A 24,687-nucleotide genomic window follows, 5' to 3' on the forward strand; every position below is an offset into this window, starting at 1 on the left:
ACACAGAACATACAGCTCCTCCAACAACATATTGTTTATGTTTAACATTCGTCCATTGATGCTGTCAAATTCCCATGTATAATCTGTTATAGAAAGGTATTTCCCTAGCATCAGGTTATGTTTATTTCTAAAACGTGCATGCAACACACATTTATATGTCTAATAGAGTTTTAATAGGAGATTTTGAGTGTAGACTATTCATTAAAAACACAAGTTTGCTCTCTGTCAGAGCAAGTTAATGAGAGCACCTTTGATCTTTGGGATTCAAAATCACCACCCCTACTTTGAGTGCTGCCTTCATGAGAAATTGTATTGGTTTGGAAATGTGACACTGCATGAGCATTCTAATTGTTCCTATTCAGGCTTCGAGACTAGTTCTTAGGTTACAAACACATTCCATTCTTACAAATATTCTTAACTCAAATATGTATGCAATTCAGAAAGTAAACTGACAAATATAAAAAAAATAAGCTAAATGTATAATGCCTTAGTACAAGCTTACAGTAGCTACAGAAATATGTTTCCAAGTAATAAATAAAATGATTATGAAGAAAAATGACTAAATTACAAAAGGCAAAATTTAAACTTAACTTTGAACCATGTGTGTGCAAATGTCAACTTTATGCTTAAAAATTCTGTAGTTTATGATAATGATGTAATTCCTTACATAATCTTTTATACAATTGAAGAGCTCAGTTCCAAAATCAGCTAAGTACAAAAGATAAATTTTGGAGATACATAGGAAAATCTGGGTCCGTAAGCAGATTTTGAAACTTAATCCCTAAAACTATAGCGCTACACTGTTGCAATTAGCAGGTTTTGAAGCTCAAACATATTTTTGGCGCATGACCAACTGCATGAAAAGTCACAATCACGTGTTCACTAAATTTTACCAAAAGGTGTAATTAGCAGATTTTGGAACTCACATCTTCAATTGTAGCTTGACCATAGACTAAAAGTTTCCAATTTGTGAAGGCATTTTTCCACTTCACGCACATTTTAAGATGACCACAAACTGCCAATTTGAGACATATCAGAATCCTCCTTAAAAAAAGCATAGGTGCCTTTGTGTACGTCTGCTTGCTATATCTGTCATGCCAACAGATGCTGCATCACAAACTTTCATGGTGATAAAATGCATTGCATTTGTCATTCCAACATATGACACATCACAAATAGCTGTAGTAATGAATTTCTAGAAATGTATTTGATATAACATCTGTTTGAAGACAAATGCAATGCATTTTATTACTAAATGAAGTAAAAAATACATTCAAGTAGATGGTGCACTGGAAAGTTAACGCCGATTTGTCTATGTCTAGAAAGTTAACAAAGCTAGTGAAAGCATAATATAAAAAGGTTAAACACTCTGCCCCTGATTTTCTTATTTTAAGGATTTATGGCACCTCTTTAAATTTTTGAGGACACTTTCAGTTTGGTTTAATGTTGGCAACCCTTATTGCAGGTTAGAGCCTGTTGCATCATATTTTTAAAAATATAGCAATAAGAAAATATACATATAACCTTGATTTTTTGGCTCCTCGATGAATGCTAAGAGGACAAGCACTGCTACAGTAAATTAAAGTCCACAAGTAAATATGTGATACTTTCATATTAAAAACAAAAAGAAAAAAGAAAAAAAAAAAACATGCAAAACAAAATTAAGCTGAATTTGAACTTTGTTCCACTTACTTGTCATGTGTTATTTTTAAATTGAAAGTGGTAAAAGTCTAACAAATTTTGTTTGGTATGGTATGATGAAAAAAAGGATAGGACACAAATTAGTTATTTGTCTTTTTTTTTAATCAATATGATTCAAACAAAGACTTCTACTCAATCCACTGAAGTCTAAATTGTTGCATTTTAATTGAAATGAGGGTAAGGCACTTTCTAAATCATTAATGTTTCAATACTTTATCAAATTAGTCGTGATCCAAAAATTCTGAATAACCTTTCAAAATATCTGAAAAGTATATCTGATGTTGTCAACCATATTAGAATCACCAAATTTAAACAGGGCATTGCCTGATCAGTTCCTGTATATGAACAGAAGTCATTGCCTGCTCATCAAGCATTAAAGGATTTTCCACAGATAAGAGGATTATCATCTCTATATGTAGGCCTTAGCCCCAGCATGACATCTAGTGCCCTACATTGACTGCTCAAGAAAATAAAACTATCAATAAGCAAACAGTTCTTGTCTGACATTACTTAATTGAGCAAAGCATCTTTCTCTAAAACATACTATACTACAAGAACTATGAACACAGACTTTATATCAACAGTTGAAGTAATATCGATCAAATTACTAATCCTATTTAACATGTCTTCAGACTTATGAGCACTCATACTTACAAGAGAAAACTCATCCCAGTACTTCTCAATCATTTCTTTACTTTCAAAAGTGTCAATTGGTTACATGATGTTCATTATTTTACAAATACGCCAGAATGCAAAGTTTTATCACGTTTTGTTCAGAGTCTGAATTTCCACCAGCTCTGTCACATGCATATATGAATTAAGAATACATTGCAATGTGTAGATCTTAAAAATTCAGAATTAAAATGAGTTTTCAATGTCTGCTCAGTTGTGATAATCTATATTCTTCTATATGATGCTGTGCAATTCTGCAGATTTCCACACAATTTGGATGTATTTACACATCATTTCCATTACCAGCCTGTGTTTTGCTTTTGTTGCATCTACTGTCATGAAAAAAAGACGTTTGTTATTATGACTTCTGTTTCAGAAAGCTGCTGTATTAGGAGTACCATCAAAAGGCATCTTTCAAGCAACTATGTGTAATATATTAGTATTTCTCTCTGTTAGGTCTTTTTCTCTACTTTGCGTAGACCAACCATAGTTTGCCTCTGCTCAATGTGTAATTCTAGTCACTATGAAGTGCTGCGCATAAAAGAAAGTTTGTTTATAAAAAAAAAAAAAAAAAAAAAAAAATTCAAACACGGCTCATGATCTTCTTGCTACTATGCCTGATCATTTCCATAAAACTACATATGTGACTGTACCCCTTCAACATGTTCCTGAACTCCTAATGATGCCAATTATGACACAATGCATGCTATATAAATTATACAGAGTAAAGAGGAAAAGTAAGCATGAAGTATAATCCAAGTATAAAAGTAAACAAACAACAGCAAAGGCTTTTCAATGATGTTCTAAACAAGGGAGTCTTAGTCTATGTCATGGGAAACGTGTGCACCACCTTAGTACAATAAAACATTAATTTTATTACCCATCTATACCCTCTTAAGCATAATCTTTCTTTTCCTTCCATTTATAACAACCTTACCTCCTGACAACACACTCACCAGGTTTTTATACTTCTGTACTGCTACTTTCAGGGTTACTCTGGGTACCTCTTCCAGGGTCGGAGTAATCCTATGAAATTACTAGGACCATTCTGCCAGAGCCACTCTGATCACACACTGAACCCCACTTCTCATTTAACACTGGACTCCTTGAAGCTTGCAAAAATATTCGTAATGCTAGGCTACCTTAATTTTACTCAGACTTCCTCATTACTACATTAAATTGCAAACCAATAGTGCCTTTGTTCTGCAAAAGTGTCAGTCGGCCACAGGCCAGCAGCACCATCCTTCACTGAGGCAGCAGAAGTCAGACACAAATTCTCACAGCTTGAAGTCTGCTTATATGGGAGTGAGGTGTCTGGGATTGTATAGGAATATAGTATATTGTTATTTGAAATACATACATTTCATGTGTGTTCCGCATCTACAATGATCTGTATAAATGTAGGATAAGTGTTGAACACATAACTAAAACAATTATTTTTTTTTATAATCGGTTTTTATTGTTTTATTCTTGAATAAAAACACACTTGTTTGGTTGATATGTTACAGATTCAAATCAAATGTATATGTTTTTATTATACATAATAGTAGCAATAATAGCAACCCACCACTCAAAGTGCTAAATGCAGGAAGGACCCAGGATTGAACTGGCAATGTCTGGATTACGAAGCAGCAGTTCTTACCCTTGCACCAATGAAGCAGATATACATAAGGTTGACACATTTCAACTGTGAAAGACACAAACTCATACATACATACAAATGTCTTTACTTCATATCAATATTTGGGCTTCCGTTTTCACACACTGACATCAACTGGTACATTGAATAATTTCTTTAGTTGGTTTTATGATTACAAGTACACTGGTTTCGTTATACCTTTTGTGAAAGTGTTTATTTGATATTTGGACTTCGGTCTTCACACATTAGACACTTCATGTCAACATTTTGTTGTTATTACTGTAACATGAAAAAAGTTTCTGCTTTAGTTATGTGTTCAATGTTTCTTGCCTTACAAGAAATGGCATCCTTCATTTATACAGATCATTGTAGACACAGAACACACGAAGTGTATGCATTTCAAACAACGATATACTGTATTATTTTCCTATACAATTCCAGACACCTCACTCCCAGATAAACAGACTTCAGCTGCGAGTATTTTGTGTCTGACTTCAGCTGTCTCGGTAGGGGATGGGACAGCAGGCTGCCTGCCCGCGGCCAATTGACACATTTGCAAAACAAAGGCACTATCGGTGCATAATTAATGCAGCGATAAGGAGGTGCGAGTAAAATTAAGGTGGCCTGACATTACGAAGATTTTCGCAGGCTTCGTGCCTTCTAGTGTTAAATAGCTAGCCACTTCTGATAGCCCTATATAGCCTGTCTTTCATAATATACAGAAGGTGTCCAAATATAGTTTACTGTACTCCTTACCAATACCTATTAGCTTAGGAAATTTCTATCCTCATCTTCCTTTATTCCCATTCCATGCCCTTAGAGCGTTTTAGGGAAAACTCTCCATTAAAACAATGAATTATCCAAAAGGTGTATTCTTTCCTGCAATGGAACAAGAAATTGAATATGTTCTTACTAGTGTTGCTTCCCTGCTAGTATGGGTTTTAATTGTGTGCCCTTAACAAATGTATATATAGCCTCATGATTTGCTTATGTAAATGTAACGGAAATTGTTTTACTATGTGTTTAACACTATGTGTAAAACATGCAAAATCCACGTGGGAATGGCATTCAAATCCATGAATTAGTTTTGTAAAGCAACAGTGCTACCCAGTGCAGTACTTGATCACTAATATAAACATTAAGAAGAGTTTGCTATGCAACTATACCAAATAAAATACACTAAAAACAAAAAAATGCCATATAAATCAAATTAATCCAGAAGCAAACAGATTCTAGCAAGCTAATTTATTATGAAAAAGATTAGAGAAAATACAAGAGGAAAAAGAACAGACATAAAAAGCACATGCTCAAATATTTTTAATCATGTGGTACGATGTGATCATGTGGCAATCATGTGGTATGACAAGCTGTACAGATAAAAAAAAAAGATGTCGAAAATATTTACAGGTCACAGGAAAAAAACACAAATAAGCAGCAGACACAATGGTTAATGGACATGCTTGCATACGATAAATGTTATGCTTAAGCCATGCAAAGGGGTTCACAAGAATGTTACTTGCAGACAGAATACTACATATATAAATTTTTATTTTGCAGAAGCACAAAAAAGTAATTTAACTTGCAAAACACAATCAAATAGAGAAGATGAATTTGACGGGATGGGGGAATTTATTAGCATAAAAATAAAGAATCAAAAAATATATTGCAAAGATTTGTCAATATCTCCCAAAACATGTTAAAGTATTAAAAGATATTACAGCATTAACAAGAGTTAAGTTATATAAGGAACAACATTAAATTATTTGCAAGAAAAGTTTACAGTTATACAAAAGTATGTGTAAAAGCAAGACACACCTTTAACATGGAGAGGACCTTCAAAGAAACATCTATATAAACAAAATAACAAATACCCTGATTCTAAAGATAACGAATGAAAGAAATGGTGAAATTACCAAATTTTAGAAAAATCTTTAGGTTGTGTTCAACTTATAATAGTTTAATGAAATGGTATGTACCAGCCACAGAGAAACTCATAACATTCAGAATGCTGCATAAGATCACTTGTTATCTCTAAATGATCCAGTGCGTTACATGGTGGCTGTGGGATTAAAAAAAATATATATTTGGTTTAGGATCCTTTAACTTCAAAAAAGGAAGGCATGTATACTACAGGAAATACCATGTTCAAACATTATTCACATTTGCTTTTAGGAATTGTGAACTTCATGTTAAAGATGTTGAAGGTTTATTTTTTAAATAATTTCAGAACTAGACCCATGCTTCCCCATGCACCGCACCTTCTCTTCTCTTGGCCCGTTGCAGCTCTCTTTCCAAGATGTGCCTAAGCTCTTCATTACTTTTAATTCCCTCTTCCAACTGTTGCCTGAGAACATGAACAGCATCAAGCTCTACATGCAAATTCTGAATACTCTGAATGCTGTTTTAAAACAGAAAGAAACAAGATATAGTATTATAGATATTACAGATTATTATATTAGTATTATAGATATAGTAATTTTCCCCCCAATTACTTTGTTTAATGTACCACCCATCAAAAAAAGCTGGGATACTGTATACAATGTAAAAAAAAAAAAAAAAACAGAATGCAATGATTTACACATTCATTTAAATCCAATATTTAATTGAAAAACATACAAAGGAAACATGTCAAAGTTGAAACCGAGAAATGTTACTGGTTTTATAAAAAATGTTTATTTTAAAACGGATACTGGCAACAAGTTTAAAAAAAGTTGGGACAGGGGTATTTTTACCACTTTGCTACATCACCTGTTCTTTTCTGATAATTCTGAAAGTAAAATGTTGTCCCATTCTTGCCTGATATCAGCTTCTCAGTATTCTTAAATTGCTGAATTATTTGCCTGTGCAGTTCACAGAGAGGTGAAACGCTCCGCATTTTTATTTCTGAGAAACTCTGTCTTTCCAGGATGCCCTTTTACATACCCAATCATGTTACTGACCTGTGTCCAATTAACCTTAATAGATGTGAGATGTTGCACCAGGTGTCTTTTGTTTTATTAGCATTATGCAACTTTTCCAGTCTTTTGTTGCCATTGTCCCAACTTTTTTTGAAATGTGTTGCTGGCATCAAATTCAAAATGAACATATATTAAAAAAAATACATTTCTCTGTTTCACCACTTGATCGATGGTCTTTCTACTATTATCAAGTAAATTTTGGGTTTAAATTATTTGCATATCACCATTTCTTTTTATTTACATTTTGCACAGCATCCCAATATTTTTGGAAACAGGGTTGTATAAATAAATACAAAACAATTACCATAGCAATCCATAAGCTTGCAACACTGCAATATTTTGGTAATCACATGAGTGCACAGGCATGTTCAACTTGCATAGAGCCTATAGATTGCTACCTGGGCAAATTTCGCTACCTGTTAACTAACACAGCTTTGGACAAAGTGTGAAAGGAGCTGGTAATTACACAGTGATAGCTGTATGGGAGCAACTAAAAAGCAGACAGAAATTTCTAGCATAAACATTTGCCAAAGTTTCAGTCATTTGCTTGCAGAAAAGGTCTGACAGTATTAATGTGAGACAATACTTCATGTAAATAAAGGGCACTGAAGTTGCAGAGATTACAGAAACAATTGGATTTATTTCCAACACCATCTAGCACTAAAAGTTAAATGTTATCTAATTCTCGTGGAAAAATACATATTGCTGAACACTAGCAAAGAGATATTACTACATTGTTTGGCTTGGACAGTTCAACTTTAAACAATTTAACATTCAGTGTACTTTAATTAGGTTCATATTCTCCATGACTTTACAGTCTATTCTGGAACGGGCAGGAACATCTGATGGTTTTACTGAACCTCTTCTGTTACTCTAACAACTGGGGTCAAGTCCTTTCATAATGAAGACAAAATGTGACAATTTAATTCCCGGAATGGCTGCATAGCGTCGCATGTGTGGGTAAAATTCATGTGCTGCTTTAATCACAAGGGGATAAGTCAACCACAAGCTCATTGAAAAGAGAAAAACAATCAAACAACAATGCTATTTGTGCTGAAAAAGTGTTACAGGATTCTGTTAGAAGGCAAAGGCATGAACCACGGCCTGAACAAGTGAATCATCCATCTATCCGAAGCCATGGGTGCTTAATGTTTGCTATTTCCTTTACTATGAAATTGATTACCAAATTGGATCATCCACCTTATTCATCTGACTTAGCCCCTTGTGGTTTCTGACTCTTGCCAAAAATGAAAATTGCCATAAAAGGACAAAGATTTCCGGACATTTCTGATATCTTGTGTAACATGACAAAAAGAGCCCAAAGGTATTCAAGAAACACGAGTTCCAGGTATGTTACTAGTAATGTCAAATGCATCTAACTACATTCATAGCTGCGGAAGGAGATTATAGAATAGATGATAGTAGCTGTTAGTGCTCAAATACACACATTTTATTTTCAGGTTCATTACAGGAATTATATTGTCACACCTTGTACTGATTATGAAAATAACCTTTAATCAAATTTCCTCTACATTTTAAAACTATTGTTAAAAAGTATACTGGTAGAACAATTCATACCTGTAAGGCTGTTTGATAGCTCTTACAAGGCTAACATACAGCTGTTGCTCCTTTTTCAAGGCATTGTTCAGATAATTATATTCTTGTATTACTTTTTCAAGATTGGGTAAAGCCTGGAAAATGAACAAAAACTGGTAAAATTTAAGAAAGAACAAAATAAACAGACATTGTTACATGTTTTCAATGAACATGCTTTCATTTGCTAATATTTCTACAAATGGTGTAATCTTCCATAGCTATGCTGACAATAGACAGTCAGTTAAGCTTGGGGACATTTTTCAAGTTATAGAAATTATTTTAAAAAAAAACAAAAACCTTTATGAGAGAAAACATTAGCTAATCAGAGAAATCCCCCTTCTTAGCGGATCCAAATAATTTACTAAGAGTTCTATTTAGCACAAACTGCTTCCAAGGCTGGAAAATTTTAGATTTAAGAAGTCTGAGAAAATATTCAGCCCCTGTAGTACATGAAAATATATAACATTTTTGGAACAACTTGGATAGCACACTGATATCACACCGAGTACCAACTTTATCCGAGATATACACTCTTCAGACTTCTGTGCCTACATGGAATATAGAATTTTTTCAAATACGTCTATGATTACACTTTTCAGTTAACTTTTGCTTAAGCTATACACACTGTGTGACCCACACATCAAAGCCTATCTCACTTAAATTAGTAGGTCTTCTTTGAACTTTATTAGCACCATAATGTTCTTCTTGTAATAAGGTCAAAGACGCACATGCTATTCCTGATGTGACCTCAAAGGAACATTCTTGTGTTGTATTCCATGCAGCATGGGCACTATATAACTAAACAATCACAGAAGTAGAAAGCAGGGTCGATGTCCACTTTTACCCTAAAATCCATCCTACAGCAAGAAAATGGACAAAAAACCTTGGCTAATGGCAAACTTAGCAAAAGTACTTTGAAATATTTATTCAAAACATGACTGTAGATTGATGAAATAGTGACATGAAGTTGAAATTATCACTGTAGGACAAAAGTGGGCATTGTATATTCTGCTAAGCCTCAATGGATCACCACACCTGTTAAGGCATCCGATTTAACAGGGAGTCAGAAATCCATTAATCACCTTCTCCCACATGCATTCCAAAATAAGGGACTAAGCTCTTCATACCAGGACTAGCTATTACGATAGACTGATAGATAGATCGATAGATACTTTATCAGTATGCTGCTGCTAGAGTATGTGAATTTCCCCTTGGGATTAATAAAGAACAATATTAAATTAAAGAGTGATAACAATGCAGGTATAACCGACAGACAATAACTTTGAGTAATGTTAACGTTTACCCCCCGTGGTGGAATTGAAGAGTCGCATAGTTTGGGGGAGGAACGATCTCCTCAGTCTGTCAGTGGAGCAGGGCAGTGACAGCAGTCTGTCGCTGAAACTGCTCTTCTGTCTGGAGATGATACTGTTCAGTGGATTCTCCATGATTGACAGGAGCCTGCTCAGTGCCCGTCGCTCTGCCACGGATGTTAAACTGTCCAGCTCCGTGCCTACAATAGAGCCTGCCTTCCTCACCAGTTTGTCCAGGCATGAGGCGTCCCTCTTCTTTATGCGGCCTCCCCAGCACACCACCGCGTAGAAGAGGGCGCTCACCACAGCCGTCTGATAGAACATCTGCAGCATCTTATTGCAGATGTTGATGGACGCCAGCCTTCTAATGATGTATAGTCGGCTCTGTCCTTTCTTACACAGAGCATCAGTATTGGCAGTCCAGTCCAATTTATCATCCAGCTGCACTCCCAGGTATTTATAGGTCTGCACCCTCTGCATACAGTCACCTCTGATGATCACGGGGTCCGTGAGGGGCCTGGGCCTCCTAAAATACACCACCAGCTCCTTGGTTTTGCTGGCGTTCAGTTGTAGGTGGTTTGAGTCGCACCATTTAACAAAGTCCTTGATTAGGTTCCTATACTCCTCCTCCTGCCCACTCCTAATGTAGCCTACGATAGCAGTGTTGTCAGCGAACTTTTGCACGTGGCAGGACTCTGAGTTGTATTGGAAGTCCGATGTATATAGGCTGAACAGGACCGGAGAAAGTACAGTCCCCTGTGGCGCTCCTGTGCTGCTGACCACAATGTCAGACCTATAGTTCCCGAGACGCACATACGGAGGTCTGTCTGTAAGATAGTCCACGATCCAGGCCACCAGGTATGAATCTACTCCCATCTCTGTCGGCTTGTCCCTAAGGAGCAGAGGTTGGATGGTGTTGAAGGCACTAGAGAAGTCCAGAAACATAATTCTTACAGCACCACTGCCTCTGTCCAAGTGGGAGAGGGATCGGTGTAGCATATAGATGATGGCATCCTCCGCTCCCACCTTCTCCTGGTATGCGAACTACAGAGGGTCGAGGGCGTGTTGGACCTGTGGCCTCAGGTGGTGAAGCAGCCTGATATCTGATATCAAAAGTATAAATCAGAGTTGAACTGACATCTTTGCAGTGGTCTCTTTGCAAAGACTCTTTCAGGCCAGAAGGTGCCAAGATACTCAAGTCCAAACAAAGAGCTATAATTCAGTAAATGACAACTCTGCTGGACAAAATAGCAACCCTGATTTGAACTGGAAATGATTTTATTCCAATTTTGGAAAGATTACACAATACTTAAAAACTATCTGCATCCATATTCCTAAAGAGAGGGGCACAGTGACTGAACTTGGAGGGATCTTCCAAAGGAGGTATGCTCACACTTTCCAAAATGACTGAAAATAAGAAAGCTGAAGAGCCACTCCCTCTTTGGGGAGGTAAAAACTGGCAATCTCTTCACTGTGATTCTGAAAGCTGAGATCCAGTCTACCAAGCCAAGCACTGACCCCAGTCTGTCTAATGATGCGGATCTGTATGTCACAGTAGAATTAAATCCGATGTTGAGAAGTCTATGAAAATGTGAAACTTCAGTTCATCTTACTATGACTTTTACTTTAATGCTGTGTGATCCCTTGTCAATGACGTGCTCTGCTTTTTCTCAGCTCACTTTCAGCAGAATATCACCTATAAAGACGTGGTACTGTAAAACTATCGGTGCCAAGATAAATCAGAACTCTAAAGAACCAGTAAACAGAAATCCTCTTCTTTATACCTGTTTGCTTATCTAGTCTGTCTGTATCCTATCATATAGGTCAATATACAATATATGAAGTTACCAAATTTCTATAATCATTGTGTTTATCAATGAATTGTATTATTTTGTTTCTTAAAGCCAGTGTATTGGCTGGAAACTGCCTCCTACAACAGAGAAAGGTAATGTAAATAAAGTAGGAGACTTACTAAATTATTAAATTATTGGTAATGCTGAAGGTCTATTAATTATCTGTTTTTACCAAATAAAATCTCAACCATTCCTACACCATATTTGAGACCCTTATAGATTTCAGGTAAAGATATTTTTGTAAACATTAACTGAAAGATGTAGTATATAATTGAAAATTTGACTAAACTTTGTCTTAACTGTTATTGATGGTTTTATTTTGTATTTATAAAGCAGTGCTCCTTTGCTTTATTATTTTAAAGCCATATGCAAGAGTTGTGTTATTAATTTCAGTCTGTCTTCCTTGTCCTTGTTATGTAACTCTTACTGCTACAGTACAAAATGAAAATCACCACATATATAAAGTTATTAAATCATGAGAAACTTCACTTTGCTCTGTAGCGGTCTTCTATAATACAAATAGCTGAACTTTAATTCACTATACATTTGAGTCCTAAATATTTAAACTTGATAGTATTTTAATCCATTTTGAGATAGTTGCTCAACTACTGTGTTAAAAACTCAATACAAAACAACTACTTAAAAAAAATATTGTTCAGATTATTATAGACTTTGATATGGTTAGAAATGTTCAGAAATACCTCTTCACTGCTGACTCCTTTCTGTGTTTCTAACTTTTGGGGGAAATGAGAGAGTTTTTTATCTTCACATTCTACAGTAATTTTCTGTGAATTATCTTTTCCCAGTACACTTTCTGACATATTTCCAAATTTCGAATGTAGTTCCTAGAATAAAAATAGGTTTTAGTTAAATATGCAGTCAGTACAGTCTAAGAAAGTATGAAACTTCTTTGAATGAAACCCAGCTTTGAAGAGTAAGGAAGTCAGAAGAAGAGGGTCTAAAAAAAAAAAAAAAAAACACACTTCATACATTCCTATGTAAATCTGTTAAAATGTATTTTTTAATGCCCATTTTTTCTTAGCTGTTAAATGTAATATATTTAGGATCCTAATTTCTTCCATGCACAATGTGAAGTACTACACCCATTTTACAATTCTCAAACCAATATACAGTGTGTGAAATATTAAGGCTTTAGTGGTGAACATAATATTTCACTATTTTCAGTAATTACAATTATACAGTCATGTGCCGACTTACAGCTTCATCTGGGACCAGCCATTTGGTCATACATCAAATTTGATGTATGTTGGTCACAATTGGGGGCTCTGTGGGACTGCTGTGGGTCACTGGTATGCATACTTTAACTGTGGGTACAGAGTAGTAAAAAACGATTTTCAAGCCTTGGGTCAAATGCATAAGAATTATCCCCTTTGAGCAGTGCCAATCAAAACAAACCTTAAAAGGGCCCTACAGGAGTCAGAAAAAGAAGAACACCCAATAAAATAATAATAATATCGAAAGACTTATTACAATTTACATGGCATTTCATGATGAAAGAAGAAAGTGTGAACCATCTGCACAGATCGGAAACAAAAAAAGACCTGCCAGCTACATAAAGCACAACTTCAAAACAAAAAAGGTTGCATGGCATGGTCAATCAGTGCCCTGAATATTTGAACTCTGTGATCGCAAAGACATTTTTTGTTAATTATTGCTAGTTTGCAGCAATTTGCAGGTTGCAGCATCAGTACACGAAGAAAGGCAGCTGAGAGACTGATACCTCTGCTACCCCACCACTACTGCTCTCACTGCTTCTATGCAGAGTATATCGTTCTATCACTAGCAGTGCTGGTGCAAGTACTTGATAAACAAAAGGTGTACAGCCTTTGTGGCTAGTAGCGGTTGGTTTTGGCAATTTCTGGAATATTATTAATCTATTATTTTCCTGTGGCCTCAGGTATAAATAAGCCCATAGCTGTATGCATAAGAGTACTTTAGGTAGATTAATATTCAAACATAATATATTAATGTTTTTGGAAATCATGTAATAGTCTACCTAAAACCATCTTTTCTTCAAAACCAGTAACAGACATAAGATGTACAAATCTGTTCTTTTCTTTTAAAGATAGCTGGACTCTGAAGTCTCCTATCTGCCAAGAGTATTAATAATAATAAAATAATAATAATAATTATTATTTGTGGAAGTGCTGCTGCTTTGCAGTAAGGAGACTGTGAAAGATTGTGGGTTCGCTTCCCAGTTCCTCCCTGTGTGGATAGCGCTTTGAGTACTGAGAAAAGCGCTATATAAATGTAATGAATTATTATTATTAAGAGTATTAAAATCAGTCAACACATTAATACTAAATGTAAGCCACACGAGGCCCTTGCCATCATACATAATAGATTCAAAAGTTTTCTCAATGGTTTCAGTGTACAATAATTGTTCATTTTTGTGCTTAAACATTAACATACATTTCACAGTTTTCACTTTAGTAGACAGATAGATACTTTATTAATCCCAAGGGGAAATTCACAATAGTATGCAAAACGATCTAGATTATGATCTTATTTAAATGAAAGCACTGTGATATTGTCTTTTTGTATGTACAATTTCAGTATGCCCAAGGTTGGAAATTAGTGGGGATGGCATGGAGCCCTATCCAGGGCTGGTTCTTACCCAGTATTGCATAGGCCTGGGTAAAAACATTGTCTGATTAATCGTTATTTCTCATTTAAATGATTCAATATCAATTCTTACAGTCTCAAGATCCATCTCGTGAATCTCTGTCCTGCTCAATTAATATATGTAGACCTTTGCTCATCTTTCATTTTTGGTGTCCGATCCAGTAGATGGTGCTAATGCTCCTGTTAACAATTTCTATGGAAAAAACACTTAACCACACTGCATAAAAAGGTGTGTTCTCTTTTAAGTGAAATCAGTGTCTTAGACACTCAAATCAGATGTGTGGACTTACTACGGATTGAAATGGTGCATTGGTAAAGAACTGCATAAAACCAAAGCCATGTGTAAGATGTGCAACTCAGAAGTTAATTATTGTTACAACAAAACAAATATGAGAAATCGCATATCCCAACGTTACCCAGAAACATTATCTCAGTCAACATCCAAAGAGTACAGCCTAAACAATCTACACTGGAGCTGCAAGGTTTTGTTTAATTTGCCTCATGCTCAAAAAATAACAGAATCTACAGCAATTTATCTGTAAAGATAAGAGACCCTAATGATACAAGGCCCTACAACTCAACCCAGCAAAGAAAGGGGGCAATTGTTGGAATTTTCAGACCAGCCTGCAATACAAAAGTGAGCATGTGCTCAAAGCAGCAGACTTCAAGTACCTTCATAATAGCACCGTTATCAGTCACAATGGCTGGTTCTTTTCCTTTTATGTTCCATTCATTCACTACTACTGTTGCTAGATCCTCATTTTAAAATGCTTCCTTTCTGTCTGAGGACTGTCGGGAGACATTTTCAAGACCAATTAATGTGACTTCTACAAGCAAGCAACTGAAGATGTGTAATTTGTAGAATTACAGAGACATGAGTCTTTCCACTGTCCCGCTTTTGACTAATTAAAGATTATTTTAAATGACCAACAGTGGAATAAATTTGGCTAACAGGGTTTAAGGGTGCATACATGGAGATTCATAACACAAAAATAGGTTACTGAATAACATTTTTTATTTAAAGAGCAAAATTTAATTACTTTTTAATAATATTATTCATAAGATACAGATGTTTTATAAAGTAGATGTCATTGTATTGTATTAAAACAAGAAGACCCCCATAATATGTGTTGACTCTGATATGGCAATACATATTTTAGTTAAATTACGGTAAATTTTGAATGAGTGCAATGCTGTGAAAAAAGACATCAGTGCTGATACCCAGCCGTAGTGCTGCAGGGAAAACTCTGGACTCCCAGCAAAGCTGTCCTGGATTAATTTGGTTTGAGGTTATCATATTACATGTTATGTAGTCTAGTTCATGTTATAAGTCAGGCATATAATTAAACAAAAGCACTGAGTGAAGAAAATTGTATATTTCTTTTTGTAGTAACTTAAAAGCCACAGCACTATTACTGAATTTTAATGTTTTTGTTTGAAAATTCTGCAGGCTGCCAAATAAAAAATTTTCAGATGTCAGACAATGATTGAAATACTACCACTTATAAATTAATAATACAATGATATAGTTGAAAAACATGCAGAATTTGTTTTGATGAACACAAACATAGTAAGTTAATGTGAATGCAAAATAAAAACAGCACTACAATACTGAATTGTAAAACCTAATTATTGTCTCTCAACTTACCAGTATAATTTCATCTTTAGCAGCTAGTGATTTGGACAAAGACTCTATGTTCTCAGTCTGAGATCTATAGCGAATTTCAAGGTCCTTCAGCAAAGAACGAAGGTCTGCAATTTCAGTCTGAAAACAGAAATGTTTATTAACTCAATCATTCATAACAATATTTACAAATATACACAAAAGAAATGCACTAAGTGCATGAAATAGATTTAGTGAACTTAATTTTTAATATTTATGATGACAATGCATTTTAAAAGACAGTACTCCTATATTTAAATTAGGTATTTGATCTAGTAAACTAGAAATTAATGGATGTAATGTGTATAACAGACTGAAGTCAAACTGCAAATTTGATAAACCATTCACAATACATGATACTGTTAACCTGCCTCTCTCTTAGACTCTAACAGCCACATACATCAAATGAGAGATTTGAAAGCAATTCCCATATAAAATAGTAGATGTGCTCTAGAAATTACTGGATTAGGCATAATCTATATGCTGGCATATAATACATACATAAATGAGAATACAAATATTCAGACCCATTGCTACAATATTTAAAATTTGTCTCCGGTGCATCCCATTCTATTCATCCCCATTGCAATCTTTTTACACCTTGTTTGGAGTCCACATGTAATCAATTCAGTTGATCAGACAGGGTTGTGCATAGGTACAGACTGATACAAAACAATTCATGAACTACTGAAGGTTTCCAGTACTACAGTTGCTTTCATATTTATTAAATGAAAGAAGTTTGAAACAACCATGATTTTTCCATGAACTAGCCACCCAAACTGAGCAATCACTGGAGCCAGGGCCATGGTAAGAGAAGTGACCAAGAACCCACTGGTCAATCTGGCTAAGCTTCAAAGAACCTCTGTGGAGATGGGAGAAACTTTCAGAAGGATAACCACCAAGGCAACACTCTAACAATCTGGGTTTTAAGACAGAGTCGCCAGACAGAAGCCTCTCCTCAGCAAAATACACATGTTGTAGTCAGCATGGAGTTTCCAAAAGGAACCTAAAGGACTCTCAGACTGTGAAAAACAAGCTAATATTGGTTTCATCAGACCACAGAATCATGTCTGGAGGAAACTAGGCATGGCTCATCACCTGTGCAAAGGTACAGTACCTTCACGGACAGGCTGCTTCAGGGTAGTAGCAGACTGGGCCAAAGGCTCACATTCTAATAGGACATTCACCATAAGCACAATGCAAAGGCAACACCTGACATAGCTTAGGGTCAACTTTATCAATGTTCTTGAGTGGCTAAGCCAGAGCCCAGACCCGAGCTCAATTGAACATGTCTAGAGAGACCTGAAAATAGCTAAAATAGAATAAGCAGAGAAAAATGGTAGAAAATCCCCAAATCCAAGTGTGTGAAACTTGTCTCGTCATAATCAAGACGACCCCAGGATGTAATTGCTGCCAAAGGGGCTTTAACCAAATACTGTGCAAAGGATCTGAATAATTGTGTTAATTGGATATTTGAGTATTTCCATTTGTAATAAATTTGCAATGAGAAGACAAGCACCATTGACACCATTTATTAGCTAACAGAACAGATTACATTCTGCAAGCTTTCAAGGCAGCTCAGGCCCCTACTTCAGGAAGGCTGTAATACAGAAACTGGAGTTCCGTTTTGATATAGACACTAGAACAGAGACAACATTGGAAAACTGTTACATGGGTCATCTTCAATGTAAAAAATTAATAGACCAATCCAGGCTAAGATTCATTTAGCAGGAGAGGAGAACGATGTATAGTCAAGATCTTTTGATAAGATAACTGTCGACAAAATCTTTTTAAGTTTTTGATGAGTTTTCCAGACAATGTTGATCTGTAGTCAAATTGGGACAGTCAGAGATGTAAATAATCATCATATTTGGTCATAAAACTCTTGGTCTCTATTTAAACCATGATGTAACGTGTTAAATTTTGGTATTAATTTAACTTCCCATTCCTTTCTCTCTTTCTGTGTCTAGAAGTTGCCCATAAGAACTGTGACTTTAAAGTCCTCCTCATAGTGTCCATTGCTGCTGAAGTAAGCTCCAACAGGAACATCCCTATTGCCATGTTTAATGTGGAATCTGTGTAAATTTATTCTTTGGCGGAGTGTTTGTCCAGTTTCTCCCACACAGAGTGCAGTGCTGGGACATTACATACACAGAATTAGACCACATTAGATAATTTGCAGGAAAATTATCCCTTTATGTAATGTTCTTGTCGGCAGTGTGGTATAACTACACAATCTGTATTATAAATGTAAGCACACGTTTTACATCTTTTCTGTAGGCAGGAAAATGTACCATTATCTGTTGGTTCACTCAGGGAGCTTCGGACAATTAGTTGCTGCAAGTTTGAAGTTGATCTGTATGCCAGGAGGAGAGATTCTAGGAATATCTCTCTCAGCATGTCATCATTATTTAATATTGGCTGAAGTTCTTTTATAATTTTTCCAAGTGCTTCAAGATGTGGGTTTATAGGAGACAATAATGGGGATACAGTTCTTATTGTCTTTGTTTTAATATTCCAGAAAGTTGTCTTGGATAAATTTACAAAAAATTTTGAAAATCTTTTTCACTTTACTATTTTGGAGCATCAAGTGTTGTTTGATGTAGGGAAAAATTCATTTAAATGATTTTAGCAGAAGGCTACAACATAACAAAATGGAAAAAAAAGAATACTTTCTGAATCCACGAAGTATGAATCTATATTGTATATACATCAATATGTCTTATGCATGCCATTTTTGTGTTCAGCATTTTTATATTGTTTTGTCTCAAGTAATTTTTTTGTTTTACGAATGTTAAATCTATCATTTAGTAAACTGAGCTTACACTTACAATTGCATTTTATAAAAGCAATTTGCATTAACACAATTTAATAGTGAACTGAAGAATTAAAACATGAAAATATGACTTTTACAAATTTTGCTTACCTGCAGGTCAATCTCCTTTTGCAATGCTTTACTTAAAGCTTCTTCTTTTTGAGCCAATTCTCTCTTCAAGATAATTGTACTACTCTTTTTCTGTGTTTTTGCCGCACGCTCATCACAAGTTTTTTTAAGTTCAGCTTTATTAATAAAAAAAGGAACTTTTAAGGATAGTAATACATTTATTGATAATCAAGTTTTAACCTTGCCTCATAAAAAGAAAAAAATAAAACGATAACAACAAACACTGGTTTATGTGAAATATAAGCACTGTAACATGTATCAAAAGTGAAATTAATAAATTTTGCTCGACAATTTAACTGTTCCTTTTAATGGTTTATTAACCATGTAAATCATGTACTAAGTGTCTACATTACTAATAAGATTTTAGTGCCCAATATGTAGCAGTGAAAATTTACCTTCTTTCTCTTTAAGTTGTTCTTGTAGAATCTGAATGGTATGCTTTAGTTCTATAGCCTGAGGAACTGCAGACTCCTTTGACAGCTTTGTAAGATATTTATCTCTCTCCTGGGCACTCTCAACTAGCTTCTGCATATAAAAATGAAAAAAAAAATCTAAACTCCAACATTAGATAAAACTGTAACGCACTTTCAGAGGACATGATTAAGCTGTGTGTTTGACTTTTTTTTTTTTTTTTAAAGAAGGACACAAGAGACAAATTCACCCAATGCAGATTAAGAATAGATTTTCAGAACTTGACTTAAGCCTCATTTTGAATCGTGCATGGTATGAAAAATTAATAGCTATAAAGACTTACTATTAATAATTCCTACTTATTATTAGGTGAGTTTGTAAAGTGACCTGAACATTATTTAATTGCAATAAATACAGTAATAATGGATTAAATTCACATTATATACACTTTAAATTATATTCAATATCTTTGTACTATTTAAAGAACTATTTTATGAATATCAAATGTTGACTAGATAGCAATTTAAAAAAAAATCTTAACAATAAACTAATTAATTCTGCTGGACAATATAAAGCTAGTGGTTAACATTTATTTCTTTTTAATTTGTACTTCCAGAAAATCTTTCGTACATTCAAGACAACAGATGACAACTAAAAATATATTACATTTGAATAATTGTGATATAATTGCCTTGGATTAAATACAGTCACTCATTTTCATATGCAAGTCTGTTTAATAGCAAAAGAGCAGCAGATACCTAAGAAAGCCAAACAGCTAAGTTTTATTGCTAATGACAGCAACTAAGTAGAGGCAGCAGTGAGTGAAATGATAGCAGAAGTGCCACATAAGAATAAAAACAGAAATAATTTGGCTTCACAAGCTTGGGTCCATCTTGGGTAGGTCATAATTCACACATTTCACATCTCAAAGGTAAAAACCAGTGGCATGGTGGTGCTGCGGTAGGGCTGTTACCATTAACCAGGGTTCATGTCCAGGTACTCCCAGTGTAGTGTGTGCATGTTCTCCCCATGTCCATTGTGGGTTTCCTTCACATGAACCAGGTGTCCCCCACAGTCCAAAGACATGCAGGTTAAGTGCACGGTGGATGCTAAAATGGCCTTAGTGTGTGTGTCTGTGTTCACAATGTAATGAACTGGTGCCCTTTCCAAGGATTGTTCCTGGATTGTGCCCAATGTTTGCAAGGATTGACTCCTGTGTCTCCATAACCCTGATCAGGATAAACAGGTTAAGAAAAGAGATACATTGGTAGTGTATTTAAACCTCTCTAACTGGCTTTATGTACAGAACAACAATATACTGTACATCACATACCAAAATCTTTAATGTACAAAATATTGATCTTACTAAACTCTGATAAATAACTGGTATACACCAAGGTGACTAGGGGTAGAATAAAGGATGTAAAACAATGTAATTGCTTGTGAAATTTAAAAGTGTGAATAATCTATTATTACTTACATTTATTATTGTATCTTTATCAGCCAACAATGCCTTCAGTTCAGCAGTCTCCAGAAGATTTTCCTGAGAAGTGATTAAGTTGTGTTTTTCAATGCTGGAGAGTTCCTGTTGTTTTTCCAACAGCTGCTTCCTAAGATCTTGAATTTCATGATTTCTCTCAGCCAAGGACTGATTGTAACGTTCAGAACTTTCCTAGATGCACATACAAGAAAGAGCACTTCTGAACATTTACAGTAGTTTCACAAGTACTTAAATTAACTTAAGTAAACTGTCTTATTAAAAAAAACTCTTACTGTGAAACTGTTTATTCTCCTTTAATTTTTTTTTTTTTTTACCAAATGCCAAAATTACACCATATGATTTATCTGATTTATGTTTTTGGAAGACTTCAGTGTTTTAACAGTATATTTGTAAAATGAATTCTTAAAATTTTGCACTGGATACCTCAGCTCTACAATTGCTTATATTATCAGCAGGATGCAAACTTTCACATTTAAAACTAAAACCATCCTAATGACCATTTTAAATATTATTTTCATTAACAAGGTTTCCAATTCTAAAAGAAATCAGAACTTTTTAGAAGAACTCAGAAAATGCAAGAAAGCATTAATCTTCTCTAATAGGCTATCAAAAAAACCTGTCATTACTTTCAAAATTTTGTCTTTGTAACTGATGGTGTTTAGAAGTCCTTCCACAGCAGCTTCATTTTCCAACAACAGCCGTTCCTTGTCTTTCATCACTTCAGCTAACATTGCTTCGCTAATTTTCAGACGCTGACTCAGCTGTGAGGCAAGGTCCTTGGAGTCATTATTGGAATTTAACAATGTATTTGCCATTTCCTAAAATACACAAATAATGCAAAAAATATACACCTTAGACTTTAATGCAAATAGAAATTGGATTTAGGAGTTCTTGTGTGACCAGCTACTCTCTTTTTATTTTGGTAGGCAAGAAGAGTTACCTGGCTGAGCATGTAAAAAAAATTAACTTAAGCCAGCATAATTTGACATGGAAATAGGAAGTTAGTTACATAATGATAAGCACTAAAATATATTTTTGTCCAGTGGAATCTGATACTGATCATGAGAATTTGTACAAAAAAATGCAGGTGCTGGGAATGCTGATACAGGGAACAATAAATGCAAGGAAAAGTAGACAGTAAGAAACTATATGAATGATACAAGTATGGGGGTAATGAGGCAGCCACATCACCCAGAAGTAAGAAAGCATACAACTTCAAAGTTCAGTGGATGAACAGTTTTCCCAGGCTTGAGTCTGACCCTGGTAAAAAGTTCATGTACCTGCAAATGATGCCATACAGCAGGGAGTAAGCATTTGATGATAAACATTTGTAACTGCATGCTTGCTACTTAAACCATATACCTGTAGCATTGTGAAGCACAACTTTGCTCATCATTACTCCATTTGCAGTAATTACACAATTACATTTGGTGTTTTTTATGGCCTTTACACAGTACAGCATCACACACATTCACTCAAAGGTTAAAGGCCTTGCTCCAGGGCCCAACGGAGTAGCAATCCTTTTGTCAGTGTTAGGATTTAAAACCAACAATCTTCAAGTTATCAGCCCAGATTCTTTAGCCAGGAAAAAGGCTCATAGGCCAAACCATAAGAATCGCTGGGGCAAAGACTTTTTGTGAAAAGTACTTTTACACAAAAAAAAGCAAATGTACACCAATGTTTGGGTGGTAAAATTATGGAATTTCCTAGGCTCTAACAAAAAGCTTGTCAAGTTCCCTCAAAATATTTACAGTACAAAAGCAAATACAAATGAAAATGGTTCTTTGAATTTGCTGGGGTTTTTTTTGCACCATGCAATGCTAAACTTTAAATTGCTGTTCTTTACCTCAATTTCTGCATTCTTATTTGCAAGTGACCTCTCCAGCTGAGATATGATAACATCTTTTTCTCGTAAAGATCGAGTTCTATTGTCTTCCAGATCTTGTTTTGCCCTCTGAAGGTTTTTGTACGAGTTTTCCAAGTGCTGCAGCTTCATGTCCTTTTCTTTCAAAATAGCCTCAAGACTCTGTTTTAAAATTGTTAGATCATAACACTTACTTCAAGGAACTGATTTTAGTAACAACACTATTTTCTTTTTAAACATAGTATGACATGAAACAGTTTAAAAATGTAATAGAGAATTAGTGTTTTTCTACTTACTAAAATACAATTTTATATACCAGTCTAGAGTTTCATATTACACACAACACCTTATATTGCAAATTTAGGCTTACATTAATCATTTCCTGATTATGAGAAAGGAGATTGCCGAGTCGATCTAAGTCTCTTTCTTTCTCACGCAATGACAGAAGCAGCTGCTGAATTTCATTATCTTTATCATCAATAGAGGCAAACTTATCATCAATAGCTTGCTTAAGTGAAAAAAGAAAAAAATATATATATTAGTTCCAAAATCTATTTTTAAAACTCATTTAACAATCTTCCATCCAAAAATACTTACCATATAAATAACTAATAAGTATCTCATAGACAGCAAACACACAATTCAAAGCCAGAATGAAACTTTAAAATGAAGCGTTTAAATACCAACAATTACCTGTAATGCATGCTCTTTTTCTTTAAGTCGCTCACGAAGCTTTGCCAACAATGACTCTTTTCCATCTGAGCTTGAATTTGTCTCTTCTTTGCAAAATGTAACCATTTTCATGTATTCCTAAAAAAGAACAAATTCAATTTAATACTTAAAAAAAAAAAAAAAAAAAAGACTTCCAGAGACACGATAATTAGAACCCGATAATCATAGATAAGTGATTCACAGGTTTCTAAACGCCCAGTTTCAGCAGTGTGAGCCAAATGGACACTGGTACTACAAAGCTAACATTACACTAAATGAAGGAGTAGGCCAAGACAATGTCAGCAAATTAGAACAATTTAGGTAAGGGACATCATAAAGTAATGGCTTTAAGAGCTGAGTGACATGACCCAGGGAGACAAAGGGGAGTTTAGAACAAGTTAATAACCTCAACATTTGGAAGAGTTAATGCAATTTAAAGATGTTATTAAATTAGAATAACTAATAATAATACATTTTATTTATATAGCGCCCATACTTAAAAAGGTGTTGTCCATTCAGTGCACATCCTTGTGACATACTGTAGTCTATGATTTCTTCAACCAATTTTTCCTTACAGAACTTATTTGACTAACTTTGGTACCTATCTGACTATCAAAAAACAAACCACTAATATGAAAAGTAGATCCTATAGGTACATACCCCCAAGTGTCTGTATAATGTATCTGCCAAAAGAGCAACATCTCCTTAACATAAACATTAAAGCTGACTTTATATCTTGCTATAGTAACTGCTAAAAGTGCTGCTGCAGATGTTTACATTGTTTTTTTTTTTTTGTTTTTTTTTTGTGTTTTATATAAATACTAGGGGAAATAATTCTCCCCTCCCAGGATTGTGACATTCACATTGAAGAAGTATTAAACATTTCACTACATACAGTATTGTACTGTATGTGTAATCTGCATGTGATCAATAAAATTTGATTTGAGAAAAGAGTTTCTGCCCATATATGATCCTTTGAGCCAAAATGTTACACACTTAATGTTTTGATGAGGATACCACTAGCAAACTGGTTTAAAGGGAGATGTCAAACAAAAAACTCAAATTTACATTAATTGTGAAGTTGGATGGACAATCACAAGGCTGGTTACATCCTCTCCAAGAATATTATTTCACTTTGACAAATGGAATGGACACTGGAATGACCGGAGTAGATGGCACAGATATTCAATAATTAAACACCACGCAGCCTGTTTAAAGT

General features: G+C 34.8%; 1 protein-coding gene across 1 annotated transcript in view; it reads right to left on the reverse strand.

Moving 5' to 3' along the window:
• Positions 1-24,687, reverse strand: part of cdk5rap2 (CDK5 regulatory subunit associated protein 2) — a 120,495-nt gene that overhangs the window by 86,490 nt on the left and 9,318 nt on the right. Inside the window, 11 exon segments of the mRNA XM_051931778.1 lie at positions 6,271-6,410; positions 8,548-8,660; positions 12,430-12,573; positions 16,023-16,139; positions 18,964-19,097; positions 19,377-19,506; positions 20,873-21,064; positions 21,520-21,711; positions 22,740-22,919; positions 23,128-23,265; positions 23,451-23,567. Coding sequence (XP_051787738.1) covers positions 6,271-6,410; positions 8,548-8,660; positions 12,430-12,573; positions 16,023-16,139; positions 18,964-19,097; positions 19,377-19,506; positions 20,873-21,064; positions 21,520-21,711; positions 22,740-22,919; positions 23,128-23,265; positions 23,451-23,567 — 1,597 coding nt within the window.

Source organism: Erpetoichthys calabaricus, chromosome 9 (genome assembly GCF_900747795.2).
Source record: "Erpetoichthys calabaricus chromosome 9, fErpCal1.3, whole genome shotgun sequence".
In the NCBI taxonomy this organism is placed as follows: domain Eukaryota; kingdom Metazoa; phylum Chordata; class Cladistia; order Polypteriformes; family Polypteridae; genus Erpetoichthys; species Erpetoichthys calabaricus.